Here is a 21980-nt window from a genome sequence, read left to right as displayed (position 1 = left end):
TGGATGCTGAATGTGAAGATAAGATCCCAGGGAAAGCATTTTATTGGACACACCAAGAAAGTTAAGAAAATGTGGGGGGATTTTTAAAACAGATGTAAGGATGAGCATGAAATTTAAAGTGTAAAAACTGCCAGGAATCATTACATTGTGTAGACCTTTTTTAAAACATTATTTCAAAATGCCCCGTCTTAGAAGCTGATTTTGCAAAAATAGAAGGACGAGGCAGAGAAATCAGTGTTTCTGTAACCCCAGCCCTCCTTCTCCCTCAGCCTCTTCCATACTGAAGCGTGAGAAGCGCATGAGGACCAGGAACGTGCACTTTGAAAACGTGACGGTGTACTACTTCAGCCGGCGCCAGGGTTTCACCAGCGTGCCCAGCCAGGGCGGCAGCACCCTGGGAATGGCCAGCCGGCACAGCTGCATCCGCCAGTACACCCTGGGGGAGTTCGCCCTGGAGCAGGAGCGGATCCATAGAGACATGCTCAAAGACCACCTCAAGGAGGAGAAACTCAACTCAATTAAACTCAAGGTGGGATAAATACCTCCATGAAGCGCAATAAAATTATGTTGCACCTTTCATGATCTTAAGGGAGTGCAACATAATTGTGCGGAATATGGCTGTTGATATCCAACCAGTTCTCCATCTGCTAGAAAGATTCTGTAAAGACTATTCTTCCCGTGGTCCACCCCAGCTCAAAATTATTAAAAGAATACCCGTAATGAAGAAGTTAAAATAAGTTATAATAAATCCTAAATGATTATTTTTGAAATTAAAATCAATTCTCCATCATGAATTTGTTTGCTTGATGCCTCCCCTTCCTACCGATGCAAATTTGCCCTTCCGTCCACAGCTGACGAAGAACGGCACGGTGGAGTCGGAGGAGGCCAACGTGCTGACGGTGGACGACATCTCGGACGACGACATCGACCTGGACAACACGGAGGTGGACGAGTACTTCTTCCTGCAGCCGCTCACCACCAGGAAGCGGCGGGCCCTGCTGCGCGCCTCGGGGGTGAAGAAGATCGACGTGGAGGAGAAGCACGAGCTGCGCACCATCCGCGTGTCCCGCGAGGACTGCGGCTGCGACTGCCGGATCTTCTGCGACCCGGAAACCTGCGCCTGCAGCATGGCCGGAATCAAGTGTCAGGTGAGGTCTTCATTCCCGCTGAATTCACATCCACGCCGCTCTCGAATCATATCCTGGCAACTCGCCTTTTCAAGCTGTCAAATCCTATTCAAATTCACTACCAATTCTGACCCAAAATGCTCTTACTCCTTTCCAAAACCAAAATACAGTTAAATACTGTTTAAACAACTGTCAGTTCCTATTGAAAACAAATCTCATCCACAAGATGTTACATTCCTATCCAGAACTTTCTCCTTTCAAGTTCAAAACACAATCAGATCCTTTCAAAGTTATCATCAATTCTTGAAATTTCTCTCCAAAACACAGTCAGTTGCCATCCATTCTTAATTCCTGTCCAAAAAAAGTATTTCTTTTTCTGTCTCAGTTTCCATCAGCAGTTGTTTAAAATTGTATTTAACAGGCAGGCAGAGACCTGTACAACATGCTCAATCCATTAGTAAGAGGCTTCTGAGAATAATGGAAGCATAGAGCAATTGACTGAAAATATAATTTTAAAGATGTAGTGCACACATTTGCACATGTACTGAATACTCCTTGTCAGAACAGACATTTTCAACAAATATTCAGCTGTCTACGATATTGGATGTCCCACAATATAGGGGAAAATGCCATTATGCACATGAACAAAAGTTCCTTATTAACCATTGATTATATGCACACAAACGCTCAAATAAAACTAAAAATGCTACTGTTAATAGATTTTAAATGCTTGAGAAATTAATAATCCAATAATAAAGTGCTGCCCATTCATGTCCATGACATTTTGGATGTCTAATCCTTGAGCAGCCCTTTATTCAGTTTATTTATTAATCATATGCAAGTAGGTGTACAATCAATCCTACGAATGAATTTTAAATTACATAAAATTTCTTATGGATGTACAGGAAAGTGAAATAAAAAATGGATGGATGGATTGAATTTTGCCATGCCTTGTTAATTTCCACCCCAGAAACATTTTCTTTTATTACGTTGGCCCAGTGTAAAATTCTTAGTTACATGAACCTGGTCATTTTGGTTCTGTATTTGAATGGAATAATAAAATTCAGTTCATAAAATTACAGGTATTTTACTGGACCTATTAGTCTTGTTATCTGAACAGCTCAATATGAGTTAACACAGCCTATTTACAGTTGCTGTGCCAGCATAAAAGGCTTGCCAGTGAAGCTTATAATTTGTAATCATAGAACCCAAGTTGAGTCAGCTTAAAAGGGCATTGTAATCAGTTACTTACAATTTTGTTGTTGGAGGAGCATCACGTTTTTACAGTGTAAACCTAAGAACACCCTAAACGAGGGATACTCAAATCTGGGTCTTAATGTCAGTAGTACTCCTGATTTTCTTTTCTACCTGATACTTAATTGATTGATTAATGCTACTGGTCATCCAGAGATTTACCTAACCTGGTGTCACAGGTTTAATTCAGTTCTGAATAGATGGGAAGAATGCAAACCAGCAGTACTCTTGGTCTCCAGGTTCAGATTTGAGTATCGGTCCCCTAAACCACATTGTGTAAATGTTTTCTGAACACCTGGTCTGGTCGCTGCAGGTAGACCGCATGTCCTTTCCCTGCGGCTGCACGAAGGAGGGCTGCAGTAACACTGCCGGCCGGATCGAGTTCAACCCCATCCGGGTGCGAACCCACTTCCTGCACACCATCATGAAGCTGGAGCTGGAGAAGAGCCGCGAGCAGCAGGCCTCCGTCGCCAACGGTTACCACGGAGACATCGGCGTGCACGCCAACCCCCTGGTGCAGGCCCAGCACGGTCTGGAGTACACCCTGGCCGACGCCGTCCCGCCCACGGCCCTCATGCACCTCCAGGCCTCGGAAGAGATGGAGGATCCCATCGACGACGAGGACGAAGACGAGGAGGAGGAGGAGGAGGACGACGACGATGACGACGAAGAGGACAACGAGGATGACGAAGACGACGGCAGCAGCCTCTGCAGCGGCCTGACCGACTCCAGCACCCAGAGCCTGGCGCCTAGCGACTCCGAGGACGAGGAGGACGACGAAGACAAGTCGGACGACTTCGAGGACGGCGCGAGCGCGCCGTCTGCGTCTCGCGCCGAAGTCGTGCCGCTCTCCTCGGTTCTGTGCTACCCGGACGGCGCGGCGGTGCACAACGGCCACGCCAACGGCAGCTCGTACTTCGCCGGCTCCGCGGCGGAGTGCTACCAGCTCGAGAGCTCCGGCGCGCCCTTAGTCAGCGTCGGCCAAACCGCGGAGCCCTACGGCGACGCCCAGCCTTTCCAAGAAAGGGTGCCCAACGGCAACGGGGCCTTGTTCGGCCTGGCCTCCGAGCAGTACCCCGCTTACTCCAGGCCGTCCGAGGAGCGGTACGCCAGTCACCACTTCTCCGTGACCAACGGCGTGTCCTCCAGCGTCGTCTGCCGCGCGGCTGACCTGGAGAACGACGTCCAGTCCAACGGGGCCTGCCATGACCTGCCGAAAGGCCCCTCCCGGATGGACATCCAGAACTACTTGAACAATAACTCACAAGAGCACTACGCTAATAACGGGACCTGCTTCATGGCGGAGAAGCCCAAGGACCTCTCTAACGGGCTGTCTGAAGTGTCCTCCCTGTCAGACGGTAGTAAAACCTCTCCGTCTCTAGACAGCTTTACCCAGGTTGCACAAGTTTAGTGTGCTACACGTATTAAGGAATATCTAGGAATTTATAAGTACAATTAATGAACAACTAAAGGGTAAATCATCCAATCTAAATGAATTAAATTTATGGCAAAGTCTGAATTAGTGGCTTTTGCTTTAGATACACCTTTTTAACAAATTGCACATACAGTTTTTTGTTTTAAAACGCTGCCTGTTTTAAAAAAAAGGGTCCAGGCTCAAAGTGGTGCTGTTTTTGTGGCATCCTACTGTCCCTATAATATATTCATTTTAAATGCAAAATGAAAAACCACAGAACCATGCGTGAGCTTTAGGCCTGTGAGATGTAAGTATCTTGTCATTTAAAAGCAAAGGTTCTAGTTCTCAGCACATTGTGGATAGAACTTTTATATGTCAATATGTCGATTGTGGAAAAAGTACATTGTTTCAGTTTATGGGGTTATGAAGTGTATGTAAAGCTATGTTTTGATAATGGAAAGCATGTTATTTTTGAGCTGTTGTTGGCATTTATTACAGTATGGGTTTTTAAATAGCTGTGCACATGTACTGTACAAACGTTTATGTTGTTATATCTATTTTGTGCTTTTCTATTGTTTGCAATAGCATGGGATTGGCTCTGCAATATTTTTGTTAAATCTCTGATGCTTTGAGTTTAAATGTAAAAAGCATACATTGATTTGAGATGTATAAATGACATGAAGCTATAGTTCTGCATTTGCACTTTTTAGACTGAATTCTGAGAAGGGGCAGTTGCCATGTAATTACCTTAATGACCAAAATACTTGAATTATGATACAAGAACGAATAGCCAATAACGGACTTTAAAAAAAAAAAATTGCTCAATTTGCTATCAGTATTTTTTCCTGCATTCGCTAAAACAAATTTCAGCTTTACAACACAAGTAATAAAAAATATATTCAAAAAATACATTTGACCCTGTATTTTAACAAAGGTTAAATTGAGCTCACATTAGCTTTAGTGCCACGTAGTAACACAGAAACAGGGATTCCATCTTAATACTTGGATAGGGACCTAGTCTTTTTTTATCAAGCATTGCAGCTTTAGTAATGGTAAATAAACCACATGTAGCTGGATCATAGCTACAAAGCTCTCTGAACTTTTCTGCTGTTTGACTAGCCCATGTTTTTGTTTCAGCCTGGGGTCAGGGTGCTTCTGAAAACAACACTCATTGTAAATGTAATGCTTTTATGATTGTGTGAATGTATAGAAAACATGGTCTTGTTACCTAAAAATGTAGAGGACCACCTGAACACACAGGGAGCAGGGAGCATAAAGTAGTTTTTGCGGCAGATTTGGAGATGATTCTATTTTTGGCATTGAAACATGCTGATAGTGTACGATTCTACAATGAAATTTTAAATGCAGCGATTGGACAGTATTGTAAAATACGATGGGAGCGTCTATTTATTTTACAGAGTGCAATAGCATCTGAAAATGGTGCGAACATCTCAAGTATTAAATATTATTTACAATGGGGTTGACCCAATTTGTAGGCTAGTTAAAATTAAATTAATGTATTCAGTCGTTGGGCATTATGAGAGAGATCACAATGTGTACACGATCCCAGTAAACGAGACTGACCGATTTCACTGAAAATCATGATGCACATAAATAGAAAACCATACCTTGAGAATCGTTAAAGACAATCCACAAAATGATTAATTGTCTACAGCACCACGCACATACGCTACAGGCCGGACCAACATGACCTTCCTCGTATGATACAGCTCGTAATTCGCTGAATTGGCATTGGAATATTTAAAGGAATATTAATAAAACTTGGCAGAAATATATCTCTGTATGTATTACTATACAGAAAAGTGCCCTGAAGGTCTTGGATAGTAGGAAAATACAGTGAGCTCCATAATGTTTAGGACATTTTTTATTTTTTTCCTGATTTGGCTTTGCACTCCCCAGTTTTAGAGTTGTAACCAATCAATTCACGTGTGGTTAAAGTGCAGATTTTCAGCTTTTATTAAAGGGTACTTTTATACATTTTGGTTTCACTTTGTAAAAATTACAGCATGCTTTATACATAGTCCCACATTTCAGGGCACCATAGTGTTTGGGACAAATGGCTTCATAGGTGTTTCTGATTTGTCAGCTTCCTTGAACTGCCCAAGATTCAAAGCACCTTCTCATCTGTAAAACATGATGTTGTGGGTGTTATGGTTTGGGCATGTATGGTTGCCACAGATACTGGCTCACTTCTTCATTGATGACGTAACTGCCGGTAGCAGCAGCAGAATTAATTGTGAAGTGTACAGAAGCATCTAATCTTCTCAGGTTCCAGCAAATGCTTCCAAAATATTGGACGGTGCTTCACCCTACAGCAAGACAATGATCCCAATAAAGCAGTAAAGCCAAAATCGGGAAGATTCTTGACTGACCAAGTGAGTCATCCATCCTGAATCCAATTGGGCATGCGTTAATGTGCTGAAGAGAAAACTTAAAACAACTTGCCACCGAAACTAGCACGAGCTGAAGATGGCTGCAGTGCAGGCCTGGCAGAGCATCAGTAGATTAGATACTCAACGCTCAGTGATGTCTATGGGTCACAGACTTCAAGCAGCTGTTATTGCATGTACAGGATATGCAACAAAGTACAAAACATGGCTACTTTCATTTGTCCCAAGCATTACGGTGTTCTGAAATGGGGGGAGTGTCTTTTCCCCAAACATTATGGAGGTCACTGTATATCAATAGCCTGTAATAGGCTAGCAATGATTGAGGCATCGATATATTATTTAACATTTTACACAAATCAATCAGCGTTTATTAATGCAGGAAAAATACAGGTAAAGGTGCGATGTGTGACTATTCGAGTTTCCTCAAGGCACACATGATATGCTTTCGTTTGCCCTGGATTCAGAATACCTTTTTTCTCTATTAACTGGGGTGCGAAACTGAACTGGCGCTCTCCGTTCTGAGGGCGTGAGTCGCCATTCTCTTGACACATTGTGCCAAAGCAGCTGAAAACGGACAACCAGTGACGTTACTACTCTGGGTTTGTGTTCATTTGCTGTATTTATAATTTTAAGTATTTATTAACGAATGATATTGAAATACGTATTTATTGTGGTTTTTTGCAAACGTCTGTATTAAGGAGGATGCTTCTGCGGTCTTAAATTGTCCTTTGTTTTCTGATGGTTGTGAAATGTGTCTAGCTTTTGTTTTAGCTGCAGTATGTGCCTGTTGTTATGTTCATCTTAATTATCTCTGTTCAAATCGCAGGAATTGGTCAAACTGAAAATCTCATTTCGCATAATGTTATTTCGATAGTTAGATAGATGTTAAAACATGTATTGAGGTTTGAAATACAATTTAGAACAGAGTCAAATGTTTACTTTTTTTTTGCTTTTTTTTTTTTTTTGCTTTTCCACCAATACCTGACTTTGAAATAAATAAATAATTGAGCCTAGTTGTAGTGCATTTTCTCTTAAGACCACTGTGTGTGGAGTTGCGTGAACCCGTGCGTTGTGTAAAAACGATCTGTGTACAGTATACAGCTCCCTCTGCAGGTTGTGAACCACACAACGTAATACATCCCAGTATTATAAGCGAGCCTTCTACTGAAAATGCATTTAAAAAGCAGCAAAAATTATATATACGCATAAACATTTTGACTATCCAAGCCAAATTATGTTGTATGCATAGTAAATGCGGAACAAATATCAGTTGTAGGTGTCCAAATAAATTACACTGCAATCTCATTACTATACGGCCACCAGTGAAAATACTTCACTGACCCCCTACCGAAAAAAAAAAGATTCTTGAAATAGTTGGGCAACTCCCATTAAAAGCCAAGAGTCTGTGTTTTGCGATAAAAAGAACACCGGAACAACCGCCTAAATAATAAAAATGCCTAGTGATTACAATACTGAAACAAATCAGTTCTTTCAAACAGAAATCAATTTTATAAACGGAACACACTCCAATGAAGCTTCATCACGTAACATTTTCTATGCTCTGAAAAGAGGTAACGATCTCAATTTAATCTTGTCATACTGATTATGTATTCTAGTATAAGCATTCTACTCAGTGATTTACCGCCTTTGGGTGGATATTTGTGTATGCAAAAAATACTTTTTAGAAAGTGTGTAGTAGGCTACTTTTTTCGATTTTGACTGGTTACAATCGTGAAACATAATTATATTAACAAAATAATACACAGCCGACTGTATATCATATCCCATATTACAAGCTATTCTGTTTTCCTCTCAAAACCAAGTGTAGATTATAGTTTAGTTTTATGCTTAAAAGAAGAGTTATTACACATTTAATCCAACAAAGTAGTTGTAATTAGATTAACCACTGAGTAGGCCAATATAATTGAAGACAAAATTAAACAAATGATTTCTTGATCACTGAAATTTCACTTGCCGAGATATAATGCACCGCTTTACAGGAATACATAAGCACATTTGTAAAGTCACCAATACTACGAGAAGTACACTAAATAGAATAGTATTACTTCCAGAAACTGATGACATTTAAATTGACACATATTGCAATGAATTTATATTCCAAGGTTAAGAGAGCTATGAGTAATTTTAAAACACATGTAACACAGTGTTTACATAAAAAGTCCAGTAAAAAACAGCTGAATAGAAATGTTGGGAGCTGCAGTACTTCATGTACATGGCATTACAGATACACTAGGATTTCAACAATAGGGATATATATGGACGTGCTCATTTAGAAAGGAAGCTTCCAGCTTGTGTCATTCACAGTAGGTTTCACAGTAATGCCAGAATAATGAAAAAACAGGAAACACCCACTGTTTCTGTAATTTGAAAAAAATTCTGTTAGCTTATCTGAACGAAATGATTCACACAGGCATAAAATACAGGAGTTGTAGAGAATTTTTTTATTAACAGAGGTGAGTTCAAAAGCCCCACATTCTTGACCTTTGACTGATTACTGACTGAGCGGAGTTAAGTTGGCAGAGAGAATAAGGTCACACTTAAGTTTTTTTTTTATTATTGCAAAAAATCTGTTTAAGGCACATCACTCCAATTGCAATGTGCCAGAGTGAGACGTGGCTCAGTGGCAAGTCAAGGCACAATTAGCAATCAGAAACTGGAGGAGAAATAAGAGGGGAAAACACTTTTGAAAAGTTGACAGCATCATCTCAATATAAAAAGCAAAAACTCTCCCATGTAAGGCACACCAGAACACTGGCATTTGTTGTGGTATGCGGAGACATTTTGGGTCCGTGTGCGGTGGAGTTCTGGCTTGCTTTTTCACACAATGGCGTTTAAAAAGCACAGGGAGCGATTCATTCATAACCTCAAACACAGGATTTGAATTAAATTCCTCTTTATATTTTCTAGAGGAAAAAAGAAAATGACACTTAACCCCATCTAACACCTTAGAAATTGTCTTTGGTTCTTACTATGACAAAAGTATTGCATCGTTTGATAATCATCATCATATTTCTACATGTAACGTTACAATACACAAACTACTGTTTTGCCATGATCATTTGAAATGGAAAATGATAGACTTTATTCCTGTTTGATGATGGCGAGGCTGTTTGTACCAAAATGCATATTTTACCAATTGCATTACTTGTATGAAATGGTTGAAATACTGAGTCCTTTTTCACAGATGTGCCTCTTTATGTATCAGTCATTAATCCACACAGAGTCGAGGACAAAGTCCACTGCAGCATTGGTTTAGAAAAGGGAGAGAATGTTGCAGGAGCTTATAAACCTCCCAGTGATTCTAGGAGAAAAGAAAACCCAGTGATGTTGTAGCAGGTGTGTCCAACTAAACACTTTCCCTGGGTTTCATATACAAATACTTTTCTAAAAGAAAAAGATGAAATTAAATTTACATGTAAACACAGATTGTGAGGTACACTATTCATAACAGCCCTAGGCTCACTGTAAAGTTTTGTTAATTTAACAAGAGGCTGATTATTATTACTGTTTATGATGTAGAGGTGCAGTTCATTCCAAATAACACCAACCCCTGCAATCATGGTGACGGTTGTTAGTAAATAATCAAACTATGATAAAATAAATCATTCAGTAAAAAAGTTGCCAAAGGGCAAAAACGTAAAACTTCAGTAGAACCCTGTCCGCATCCTTCCTGCTGGTTAGCTTTCCTCTTCAGAGTTCAAAACTATCCAGTAATGTTTGTTTCGCCTATGAAAATAAATTAAGAACGAAAACGCTAAACGTTCCTCGGAAAAGTGGGCCGTTGGATGGCCGCGCATCTCCAGCCGAGTATCTCCAGCCGCCTGGCGGAGCCGCGGAGACGTTCCGGCGGTTTCTCAGGTGAACGCCCACTGCTGGTAGCGGTCCGTGGGGTTGCAGGGCACCAGAGAGGGGTGCTCGTGCCGAGCACTCAGGCACAGCTGCCACCCGGGGTTCACCAGCAACTGGCTCTGCGAGGAGAGCAGAGTGACTCGCTTAGATCCAAAGATAATCATATTCAACAGAGACAAATACTGAGCTTGTGAAGTTGCAATCTGTAAAGATGCTGCAGAATAGCTTTGATTAGAGACAGCAGATACTTGTTCAGTCAACAAATTATTTTGTAACATCTGCTCTGCTAAAGCATCTGTCCGGGGCTACATTTTTTGGCACTGGCAATTGTAGCTTACCGTGTCACAGTTCTGGCATCATCGCTATGGCAGCCGTAGCTTATGAGGGGGAGCGCTACAGCTGAGGCATCTGGCACACTTGCCCATGAGCCGCAGACTGTCTTCCATACTAAAAGCCCCAAAGCATACTGCAGGAGAGGTAGCGTCGATTGGCGGAGGGGCCTCTTTCTCACTCTCAGTGGCTAGCAGGCACCGATTCATCACTAACCCGGGGCACCCTGGCTGACATAAACCCTGAATGATGGAGCAAACTGTGTTCTGCACGTGCACGACTCCTAGCCACAGCCAGCTGATGATATAGCCCAGGCTTTACCTAGATGTTAGGATTTAGCGATTTACATGACAATGGATACATGGAATCCATTCATACAGCTGGATAGATACTGAAGCAATGCGGGTTAAGTACATTGCTCAAGGGTACAACAGTGCCCTACTTGGGAATCAAACCTGCGACCTTTAGGTTACAAGACCACCTCTTTACCCATTATACTACAGTGCTGCCCAGATGTCCAGCCTCCAGCCAGACCTTAAACCCTTCCCTATTAATGAGATGATACACGCTCTCTGTGCGCACAAGGACAGCTGGTTTCAGACACGCATACTACCTCCTTCAACTCCCACTTCTGCTCGACGCGGGCGAAGGTGTCGTGACCCCTGTACTGGCAGTCCTCCAGCTTCACCGTCCCTTCCGTGCCGTGGAGACACAGCTCCTTCTGGATGTTGTGCCGGAGCTCGTGGTGCGTGGAGTACTCGAAATACTGAAACATTTTTTGAATGTTTAAAAAGTTAATAGTGTACTTCAGCGAACTTCAGAGCCAGGCGTTTTACAGTACCGATCCCATATTATACAGGCCCAGCTGGACACACGCACAGCGTTAATGGGTAACAGATTAACCAGTCAACTCAGAAGGAAGAATCACATTCTCCCTGTACTTTGGCTTATTTTATAGGGGAAAAAGAAATCGTTCGCAACCAGTGGTTTATCACAATCAGCCACCTGAATCAAGGCTCTGGTTGCATTCAATATGAAATATTGTTGGTTAAGAGTATATTTACTCGACAGGTACATTTAAGGCCAATTGTGTATGACAATGAACACAAATTAATAATGCCAATAAATAGATGTTTTTTCCCAGGAAAAAAACAGTTAATATTGTGCTAGGGAATTTGTAGTCCTGCAGGTTTTTGAGTTAACATCAATTAGCACCTTTCAAAAGTAATTCAGCAATAAATGTATGATGGACTACAAAGACCCTGTGGCCTTCAAGGAAGTTTTCCAAGTATTTATCATCAGTAAAGAAACAACCGTTTTCCCTCAAAAAATAAAAAATCATAATAAATAAATATTTTAACAATTGCACCTGGTTTCCGCCCAGTCCGTGGCAGGGATACATGATCAGCTCTTTGCCACCCTCGTTGTTCTCGCCTGCATCCAGACAGGAGTCCTTCCCTAGATTCTTTACCTGGAAAGAAATTTGAAACCTGACTGCAGCGTCACGCGAGCCTTCCAAACAAGGCCTCGTCGTCTGGGTGGCGAGGGCTGGTTCCCGCTCGCTGCCGCGCCAACCGGCGCCCCTCAAAGCTTTCCGTATAAAACCGCGGCCTCAAAGCTTTCCGTACCAAACCGCGGCTACAGCAAGTCTGCGGTCTGGAAGGGATTGGGGTGAGGGGGAGGGGGGAGGGGGGGAGGGGGGTTGGTTGCTTACCGCGCCAAACTGCAGCGGGCTGAGGTCAGGCATGAACACCTCCGGATAAACGTTCTTCAGATACCAGGAGAAGCTCCTGCACTCCAGCCTCCGTCGGAGGTCCATGCGCCGGGAGACGTCTCCGAACGACCGCTGCGGAAGCAATTCCAGCCCGAAAAACTCGTAAGCGCGGGCGAGGGCGGACTTTCCACACTGCCCACTCTTTCAACACTGCCCACTCTTTCCACACTTTCAACTGGGAGGAAAACCTCCAGTGCCACTTCCCAAACTGTATAGCATCGAAATTCCCATTCGCTAGTGAGGACGTCTCGAAGACACCGCCGCTATTTTGTATATTTTAGCTCAGGCTGGCTTTATTTTGAAATGCTTTCAGGTATGAGAAGGAAGCCCCGGGTTCGTCTGCGCTACGCACGGCACATCTAGGCCAGACGACCTCGAGCGCGGCAGCAATTACCCTCAAAGACATGAAGGATCTTGTCAAAAACATCTGGTCTCTCCTTTAACCTGACTCCCCCACTCATAAACAATTGATTGCGTATTTCACCGAAAGGACTAACTACACATTGCAATTTTCAGCAAAACATTTCCACGATGAGAAACCACACAGGATTCCTCGTGTTCAAAGGTTGAAACAGAAACATGTCTCAAACCTTTGTGTATTCATTATTTATTAAATCTACATTTGCGTTTGTCCTTTTCATCATGACAGTTTTACCCCTAAGTGGCAGTGGTAAACACAGTATAAAGACATGACAAGATTGTTATCAAAGAATGTTTTGCTGTTCAAGTTCAAATAATGCTCTACATTTAATTCTTTTTGAAATTTCTAGAAGAAACTGACTGAATTACATACTATATAAATGTAAAAGATCATTTCTTTAGAGCACTCCAAAGCCGGTTAAATAGAAATAGAAAGGCCCTCCCAGCCGCTAAAAATCAGCCTAACCCAGAAATCTGGCTGCTGGCATTAATAAATAATACAAAATGCTAATGAACCTGCGGTCAAGTTTCATACATTAAAAAAAAGAATATAATCCAACTTGGAGGACAGCACAGGCTGTGTACTGTCTATGGTAAAAAAAAACACATAGAAATTGAACATAATTACCATTGCAACCCCGTGTAAAAGCAGCAGGCACCAGTTTCAGCTTCACAGATGCGTCAATTAAGCAGTTTGAGGAGACACAGGGCCTTTTTGAACACAGTAGGAGGGCGCTTTGAATCGGGGGTCTCTCTCCCCTGGGGGTTTGTTCGAGAGGGACCATTTACGACCCACAGACTAGATCTACTTCTGAGGGACAGCATTCCCAGCATATATAAAGCTATATAAAGCTCCAGGCATGGCTAAGTGTCCTTAAAATGGGAATCCCCACCAAAGGCAGATGTTCCTCATTGGTCACTTCTGCTCTTCCCTATTTTACTGGTCTGTTTCATTGAATGTCCCTGGAGGACTGGTTGAGTCTGTTACCTTTTATACTTTTGCCTTCATGATGTTCAATATGCAGATCTTTTCCCCCACACAGATCATTATTGCATGGACCAGTTTAGTACATGACTCATAGCACTGGCAGGGACCTTCGGTGTGTTCAACATGTGACACAGTGCTGCACATTCTTCAGGCAAAAAACAAAAAGACATACCTTATATGGACTGAATGCCCTGTTTGAATCCAACAATCTCATGGTTCCTCTTTACACCTGGTCCCACATGACTAGCATAACTAGATCTTTTGATTGGTCTATTGTTTTTTAAATAAAACAATTATTATTATTATATTATTATATTATTTATATATTATTTAATTATATATATTTAAAATATATTTTATTTTTATAGTTATTTTATCTGTATATTTTCACCTTGTTCACAATATTTCTATGATATTCTAACTGTTGTGCATTTGTTACATTGTTGTATTCTCAGGGTGCTACTGTAAAAGAGAGCTTTGCTCTCAGGTGGCCTCTGCCAGGTTAAATAAATGTCTCTTTCTTAGAATGATACTGAGATACAACAATTTCAGAGCATTTACATTGTATCCATTTATGTATCCAGCTGGATATATACTGAATAAATTCAGGCTAAGTACATGGCTCAAGAGTACAACGACAGCGTCCTACCAGGGAATTGAACCTGTGATCTTTACCTTGCAAGGCCAGCTCCTAACCCACTAACCCACACTGCTGCCCTTACGAACCAACGTGCCGACAGCCCATTGCTGGCACATGGCAAAACAAGCATGTGTCTGGGTGGTCTCCTGAAGCCAGGGACACAGAGCCGGGAGGTCCGGCCGCCTACCTCTCTGGCTATCTGTGCAGCCTGCTGGTTTCTGCGGTAGAAGATCTCCTTGTACTCGTCCATCCAGACCTCGGCCAGGCGCACCTGGTTGCGCGCGATCACCTGGGTGCCCTTGGGGAAGGTGTGGGGGCTCTTGGTGCGGAAAACGTGCCCCACGACGGAGCACGGGAGGATCTCCAGTTGCCCCCCGCACTGCCACACCTGCGGGGGTAACCACGGAGACGCGGGTAAGCGCAAAAAAACCTTTCGCTCTTCCGCACAGCATCAACGAACGCCCACCTCCTGCTTTGATCGCACACCGAGAGGCAAGCAAACCGCAGAAGCGGAAAAGGACTAGCACAATACTGTGAACCACACCGAAAGGAATCGGAGAGGCTCAATCAACCAGTTCTTCTATGCACTCACCCTGAAAGACATTTCAATGTTTTCTCCGCCCCAGATTTCCATTTCTTCGTCGTAGCTCCCGATGCGGTAGAAGTACTCTTTTGAGATTGCGAAGAGTCCGCCGGCAAAAGTGGGCGTTCTGCACGGAAACACTCGCGTCCTCAGTTTGCTCCACAATCAATTAAAAAAACGTGTCAGAATGAAGTTCAGAGGGGAAAAAACAGTGAGCTTAACTTACAGGAAGTGGGCCACAAGGGGACTGTTTGTCATTCAGCAGTAAACTGTTCTGACATCGGCACTCAGGCCCTTCATTGTTTCTGCAATACCCACACCGCCTATGTTTTCTGTAGACTGCTCAAGGGCACAGATCGATCGTTTTTTACCCAAAGGGTGTCTCACTTGATGGGATAGGTCTCGTCTCTCCTCCTGTGCTTCTCGTGGTCGGGCAGGCTCTCCCAGCCGAAGGACAGGCCCCAGTCGAAGTTGCCCCGGTTGTGGTTCTGTCCGTAGGGGGAGGGCTTCATGAACTCGAAGGTGTTCAGGTCGATGGTGGTGATGTCGGGGCTCACCACGGCCGTGGAGTTCTCCGCGATCCTGGCAAGCAAAGGCTCCAGCCAGCCCTGGAAACACTCGCCTGAGAGAAATGAAACTCCTTCAGTTAAAGATCAGCCCTGGCTGCTCTACCGCTTCATCAATGAAACATGTCTGGATCTTAAGGCCTGCTGAGTTTCATTTGATAACGTAAGTGAACATTCCATTTCATAACTTAAGTGAAAGTAATGGCACAGGCAAACAAGCTTAGACTTCCATGATGCAAGAACACCAAGCGTTACAAACAATAATGAAAACAACTTTGAAGCTAATGCAAACTTTGGAAATTATTAAAAACGTGCATGGAGAAATACTTGTTTTACACATACTAAGACCAGAAATGATCCCTCACCAATGTACATAATCAAGAAATTTGCTTTGAAATTGTTTTAAAATGTTTTAGAATGTTAATAGATTACAATAGACGTTAATAATGATACCAATAGCAATAACAGATAACAAGAGATTTGATTGGTACAGGACTTTGCATGCTGCTTCGACATTAGGCGCACTCCGCCTTCTCATTGGTCCAAAAGCGCTGATGTGATATGGGCGGCCCACTGGCAGGCGAGCAGGCCTCGGTGCGCAGCGGCGAGCACAAACACGCACACTTCCCCCCGGCGCTCCCGGCACCCTGTTAGCCTTGTTTTCGCCGCTGGCGGAGCACTCACAGTGAGCGTCGAGGAAGGCGAGGATGTCGCCGGTGGCCACCGAGGCGCCCAGCAGCCGAGCGGTGATAAGGCCCTTCCTCTCCCGCTGACGCACGACCCGCACCACGTGCAGCTGCCGCAGGTAATTATCCAGCTCATCCTTCAGGGCCTCTGACAACACAGGAAACATAACAAGGGCACCGCTGCCCTCTCTCGCCCTCGCAGCACAGTGCCACTCCAGCTCCTCCCCTTTCGGCTTCGAAGCAAACTAGGATCAACATGGACGCACGTCCATTATGCAAATAATATGAACCAACTGACTGTACCAGCTACTACTGTATATTACAACAAAGCATCACATTCTAATGAAAGCATATTCAGTGACATGAGTTTTTTTTTTTTTTAAAGAAATCACACTCCAAATATTTCCTCGTTCTGTTATGACAAGGTACTGTATTTCTTAGAATGACAAACAAATCTACAGTTGCTTCATCTACTTCTCATCATGGAAGACCTGATAGAAACGATGCCAAAGTACTGCTTCTATAATTGCTCATAACCATACCATGAAATTGAAACTCAGACTGCATTCTTGACTTGAAGTGTCGGACACATGCATTAAATATTTCTGCAGCTCCGATGTCAGGTGGTCACGCATACTAAGCACCTCTACTTTAGCTTGGCTCCCCTCTGTGGAAATTTGCAGGCCGCGAGCTGCGGTGTTTTCACCTCAGCGTGGGCCCGCTGCCCGGAGAGCCTGACTGGTCTCTGTGTCTCGGGGAAAGCGGGCGATTTGAACGCGGAGGCGAGCGGGTCATTCCCCTCGCGCGACAGGCCGCTTACGGTCAAACGCGCCTGGGAGCATGTTTACGATAAAAAAAGCACTACCCCTCCCCCCCCCCCCCCCACTGCGTTTGCCTTAACGTTAAAAAAAACGTATTGCGCCACCCCGACTCCCTCCCCCATCCCTGCTTCCCTGCCCCGCGCAGGGGTTCGGAGCGAACCATCCAAAACCCGATCGCCAAAATGGCAGGACGGTCCCGCCGCCCGAGCTTTTACCGTCCGCGCTGGCGTCGTCCACCAGGATGATCTCCTTCAGGAAGATGGCGGGGGAGGTATGGAGGACGCTGTACACCGTCCGGAGGAGGGTGCTCCACGCCTCGTTGTGAAAGACGATGATCACGCTGGTGGTCATCATGGGCGGGCAGCGTTTGAACGTCTGCTCGATGCACCTGCCAACGAGGAGGAACGTTTCGGGGTGGGAAGAGGAGCGGTTGGAACCCATCGAGAAGCCCAGATCCTCTGAGCCCCGCTCACACACTGACCATGTGTATTAGCCGGCAGACATTTGACACCTTTTGAAATCTCAACCACATCAAACTTGCTAAAAAAAACCCTGCGAAAATTACCCTGTTTAAAATAATAGGAACAAGAACAGACGAGTTTAATTAGCCAAACAAAACTTAAAGCTGCCTTTCTCCACTAGATGGATGTTCTGGCACGCGTTAAAAAACATTTTAGTGCCGGTGGTTTATGTAAAATTTCCTCTTACAACTGCAGACAAATATCAAAGGATCTGGTGGCTGTGCTGAGGCTTTCATATTTATGTACATTGGACACAAAATAGGAAATACTGTTATCGTGCTCTCACATGTGGTCTTTGGTTATAGCAGTGAATTTAATTTTCTGTCACAAAGGTATGACACAGATTCCTTTGCCCAGATATGTGCAGTTTCAATATATGACCACAAGATGGTGGTACTTATTAGACAGAAATGGCACTGAAAATAACTTAAAATCTACACATTCTTGAATGAAAGTACTGGTGAATTTTGGAGAATGTTTACCACAGTATTAACCTATTACAGTGACAAAGCTATGCCAAAAGCTACTCCTGCCATAGAGTTGGCCACATTGCAGCTCTGATTCACTCCCATGCAAGTGAGCTGTGGAATGAGCTGGCTGACTCATTAATGGGAAGATAACGGAGAGGCGGAACGCCGTCAGACACATACTCCGGGGGCCTGGTGTCGGGTCCCAGGTCGCGGCTCAGCGAGATGCGGTCGCTGGCGAAAAGGTTGAAACAGTGCTTCTCCTCGCCCCTCTCCTTCTCCTTCTGCTCGGCGGGGCTCAGGCTGTCCGCGTGGAAGGGCTTCCCCGATGCCCCTGGGGAGCTGGGGTCCTGGGGGGGCCTCTCCAGCGCGGGCCTCAGCTCGGCCGCCGTGTAATAGCCCGGCAGGCAGGAAACGCTTCCGGCGCGTTCCGGCTGACGGACCGGGGCCCTGATCTGCATTTTGGGCATGGCGTCCCGGAAGTTGTTGACGGCCCCCATCACCATGCCCAGCACGGCGTCCCGCTTGTCTGCCATCTCCTTCAGCCAGGGCTCCTCCTTGGGGCTCTGACTGACCACCTCCCGCTGGATCAGCAGCAGAAATGTGGCAAACACAAGGGCCACAAGGACCAGTTTCCAGGGGTGCACCCGCCTCCTCAGAAGCCTCCGAAACGCAGCCATGTTTGCCAGAAGTTTCCGAGCGATAAGTTAGGCAGAGCTTAACGAAAACAGGCACAAAGTCGGAGGCACCATGGATAGTTAAGCCTAAAAATTAAGAAGAGGTAGAAGCACATTACTCATCTTGACTGAAATTAACAGCAGCACAGCATTCATGTTATTACAGCAGTTAGAGCACAAAACAGTTTTCATTCAACCCACAAGACTTCTAGGATAAATGTCAAAAAAAAAAAAAAAAACCTGTGACACATTTTTGGCTTCCCACATTCGAGTCTTTAAGTGGGGTGCTGTACTTATATATTTCCTTGAAAATCAAATTACTCAATTCATTAGTCAAAGTAGTTTTCTTTCAATAGATTGTAAATCATAAGCATCACTTCTTATGATTAAGAAGTGAAGAATCAGAGCTTCTCAGTACGTGTCCATGTAAACGTACTGAGAAGAAGAAAAAAATCACATAAGTAAAGCGAAGAAAGCACAAGAGCTGATCTTATTTTTGGACATCAACTTCGTATATCACCCCATCCATATAGTATTACTGCTAACCACAAAGCGTGCTGAATTTTAAGTTGAACAAACCTCAGCTCCTCACTCAGTAAGTAGCGATAATGTAACATAGACAAAACGAAAAGTAACCATGTGCTTTGAAGAAAAACGGATTAATATTATCGGGCATTAAGTATTTGCATCGGAGTTAAATTTTTACAGTCCCTTTTCGAAAATAAAGGAAATGCCTACCTTATCAACGCACAGCGCGACATAAAACGCATTTTAAGAGTTGGTTGATCTCAGCCTCTGTAGAGTAGTTTCCAGCGTTGCACAACTAGTATCCCTACAATTGAACAGCAATTGAAATCCGCGATTGCGGTCTTCAAAAACGTTATGGTACAGTTATCGTTGGTAGATTGGGTAATCTCTGCAAACTACTTCCGTCTCGTTGGATCCAGGTGCGTTTGTTTCAGGTAGAGGGCGGAGATCCGATAATACGCTTGCGTAGAGAGCAGCTGCTTCGAGCAATGCGAACAGTTTGTGTGCAACACATACAAATGTAGAACAATTAGCTATATCATTAAGTGATGGCTTTCAAAAATGTTCTACATCTCAAAGAATGGAATTCCTGACCTCGGCGAAAAAAAGTAATTTAATGTCTGGGTCGTAAGTGATGAAATATTACACAAAAGCAGCCTTGATTTGTTTTCCTTACGGGGCTAACTAACGCTTCACTTTTGGAATCGGGAAGCAAAGGCTACCCTGTTTTAAGCGGAAAGCTGCCAAAGACAATTTCCGTGGTGACACAAAAGCATGTAATGTGTATGTATGTATGTATGTATGTATATTTATTTATTTTCATTCATTCCACTTTTACAGTTTCTACACTACTATATGCGCAAACCATGCCATTGTGTGAACAGAAAACGTAGACAATGTTATATTTCAATAAACATATTAGTGTTCTCCTGGTAGATCTCTCGTGGATTCCTGAATAAAAAGCGTGCAGTGTATTAAATAAATAAATTAAAAAAATTTTTTTTTTTAAAACATCCCCTGCTGGATACCATGGTCTAGAGTAGAGTTAGTTCTTTAAGTAATAGGATTTGTTCAGCCAGCCATTCATTGAAACAGTTGCTGGGATACAAATAGCGAAGGAACGTGGGTGCTTTCAGACGCACCGGAGCCAATACGGCTATTCCTTTTGTGAAAAGCTCCCTGAAATGAACAGAGTTAGGATTAAATAGCCTATGTTGTCCGCGAGTTTCCTCTGTCCATACTGCAAACTCACAAGATAAGCACTTTGATAGGTTTTTATATTTTGCACCCCCCTTTTATATTTTGCAGTGTTTGTTCATATACACGGTATAGCTACAACGCTACCACAAACTAAATAACAGATAATTAAAACATTTATTTATGAGTACACTGAAGTACCCTACATGGTCTTTATGTCACAAGAAAAACATAAATAGGCAAAGATGTTTCAGGTTTCAGACGAACTGCTACAGGTGGAATCCGTTTTCAAGGTGAAGGAATACCAAAGTTCACAACGATTAAGTAAACTCTGTTTAAATAACTTTGTTAGCCTATCAGAAAAGAAGCCACTTACCGATTATTCGGACTCTTGGGTTCATCTTCCAGCTTTCTCATCCTGGCAAACGACGTTCATGAGCGGTTCTTTGCCTTCTAGAGGTTCAAGAACAGAAGCCGGAGACGGAAGCCAATAGAATGGGTAACCCCTGCAGACTGTTCAGTTAACACCCATATGTAGAACAAGCAAGATTTGGCTCGGTGCATCATGATTTCCCTCTCTGAACTTCACCCGCTGAAAACCGTCATAAACTTTTATCCTGCGTATACTGAAACAACACAGGGTACCAGTTTGGCCATCTGTTTCCAGTTTTTTTTTTACACTGTGCGTCTTCCCCTTGCGGCTGTAATAAATAACAGATAGCGCACTCTGTGGAGCTGCTGACTCTAAACAATGAAGAAATTGTGCTCTGAACGGTAGGCTACATCCAGGCGCAGTACTCCGCAGGATCCATCTTCCCTGATTTGGAGACAAAACACGTACCACGTTTACGCAAGTTTACACAAAGCTTAATTTACGTTTGTGAACGTTCAGAGACAATGTATTAGAACTAGACATGTATGACTCACAAAACCATGATGACAGAACCCATTGAAGAAATTGAAAGGTAAACGGATGTAAGTGCTTACGATTTACACAAAGTTGAACGAAATGTACTGTTTTGACAATTAAACTGCCAATGAGTGACGCCTCCTGGTGAAAGTGACCAAGCAGCGCGGTGCTTTCGGCTCATTAAAAAGTAGCCTCTGATACTGCAGTTCAAAGAATACGTGGCATTTCCTTAGTTACGATGGAACGAATACAAATGAAGGAGACAATTCTCACCCAAATCCACAAATTATGCTATTCCCCCAAATCCACAAATCATGCTATTCCTATTTGCACAAGTGGAATTTTTCTTCTAGGTCTTTTTTTATTTATTTAACAAAACAGCCAGCAGGCAGTGCTCAGGCCGAGATTTAGTGCTGTGTGTTAAGGTATTTGATTAGTGTTAACAAGGTTGGCCTTGCTGACCCAAGTCTCCTGCATCGTTCTGGAACTACAAACACACTGGACATAATAATCTACCAAGGCGAAATGCTGTGCCAAGATTTCACTACTGAAAATCAGTTATTTTGATATTTAAGAAACAGGAATTGCTTTATGCCGGTACGTTTTCCCAAACACTTTTTTAATTAGCTCCTAGATGATATATCAAAATTGAGTTTATATGGATAATTTATTTGGAAGATGGAAGCACACCAATTATCTGACCCTCACACTAGTGTAGCACAGACACACAATATACCATACTGTGGATTTAAGTGATTAATATCGCCTTATCCTCATGCATCAAAATACTGCATTC

The 21980-nt window shown here is 43.4% G+C and overlaps 2 protein-coding genes across 6 annotated transcripts in view; one reads left to right on the top strand and one right to left on the bottom strand.

Moving 5' to 3' along the window:
• csrnp3 (cysteine-serine-rich nuclear protein 3) overlaps window positions 1-7176 on the top strand; it is a 54603-nt gene extending 47427 nt beyond the window's left edge. For all 4 annotated transcript variants that reach the window (XM_035407681.1, XM_035407680.1, XM_035407682.1 and 1 more), the window contains 3 exons: window positions 270-529; window positions 852-1148; window positions 2695-7176. In XM_035407681.1, coding sequence (XP_035263572.1) covers window positions 270-529; window positions 852-1148; window positions 2695-3792 — 1655 coding nt within the window. In that variant the 3' untranslated portion in view covers window positions 3793-7176. The remainder of the gene's footprint in view (window positions 1-269; window positions 530-851; window positions 1149-2694) is intronic.
• A 1469-nt stretch (window positions 7177-8645) lies between these two features.
• Window positions 8646-21591, bottom strand: galnt3 (UDP-N-acetyl-alpha-D-galactosamine:polypeptide N-acetylgalactosaminyltransferase 3 (GalNAc-T3)). Of its 2 annotated transcripts, none has more exons than XM_035410167.1 (11): window positions 20651-21591; window positions 18056-18636; window positions 17100-17272; window positions 16062-16211; window positions 15199-15433; window positions 14821-14938; window positions 14416-14616; window positions 12121-12252; window positions 11776-11877; window positions 11020-11172; window positions 8646-10195 (listed from the first exon to the last, which is right to left on the bottom strand). In XM_035410167.1, exons 2-11 carry the CDS (start codon window positions 18550-18552, stop codon window positions 10082-10084), a joined length of 1875 nt encoding a protein of 624 aa, XP_035266058.1. In that variant the 5' UTR covers window positions 18553-18636; window positions 20651-21591; the 3' UTR covers window positions 8646-10081. The 2 variants fall into 2 exon arrangements, with proteins under 2 accessions (XP_035266058.1, XP_035266059.1); XM_035410168.1 differs by lacking the exon at window positions 20651-21591 and adding an exon at window positions 19288-20622.
• Window positions 21592-21980: the final 389 nt, after the last annotated feature.

This window comes from Anguilla anguilla, chromosome 3 (genome assembly GCF_013347855.1).
Source record: "Anguilla anguilla isolate fAngAng1 chromosome 3, fAngAng1.pri, whole genome shotgun sequence".
Lineage (NCBI taxonomy): Eukaryota > Metazoa > Chordata > Actinopteri > Anguilliformes > Anguillidae > Anguilla > Anguilla anguilla.
Note: the sequence above shows the minus strand (reverse complement) of the source record. Positions and strands in the feature narration are given on the sequence as shown.

What these genes read in the sequence shown, in the direction of transcription:
- galnt3 (XM_035410167.1), bottom strand. Translation starts at nt 18,552, where the DNA reads ATGGCTGCGTTTCGGAGGCTTCTGAGGAGGCGGGTGCACCCCTGGAAA. An exon ending in CGCCTTCCTCGACGCTCACT is followed by an intron (nt 15,434 to 16,061) that starts GTGAGTGCTCCG and finishes CATTTCTCTCAG; the next exon opens with GCGAGTGTTTCCAGGGCTGG. An exon ending in ACGGACTGGGCGGAAACCAG is followed by an intron (nt 11,173 to 11,775) that starts GTGCAATTGTTA and finishes AAAATGTTTCAG; the next exon opens with TATTTCGAGTACTCCACGCA.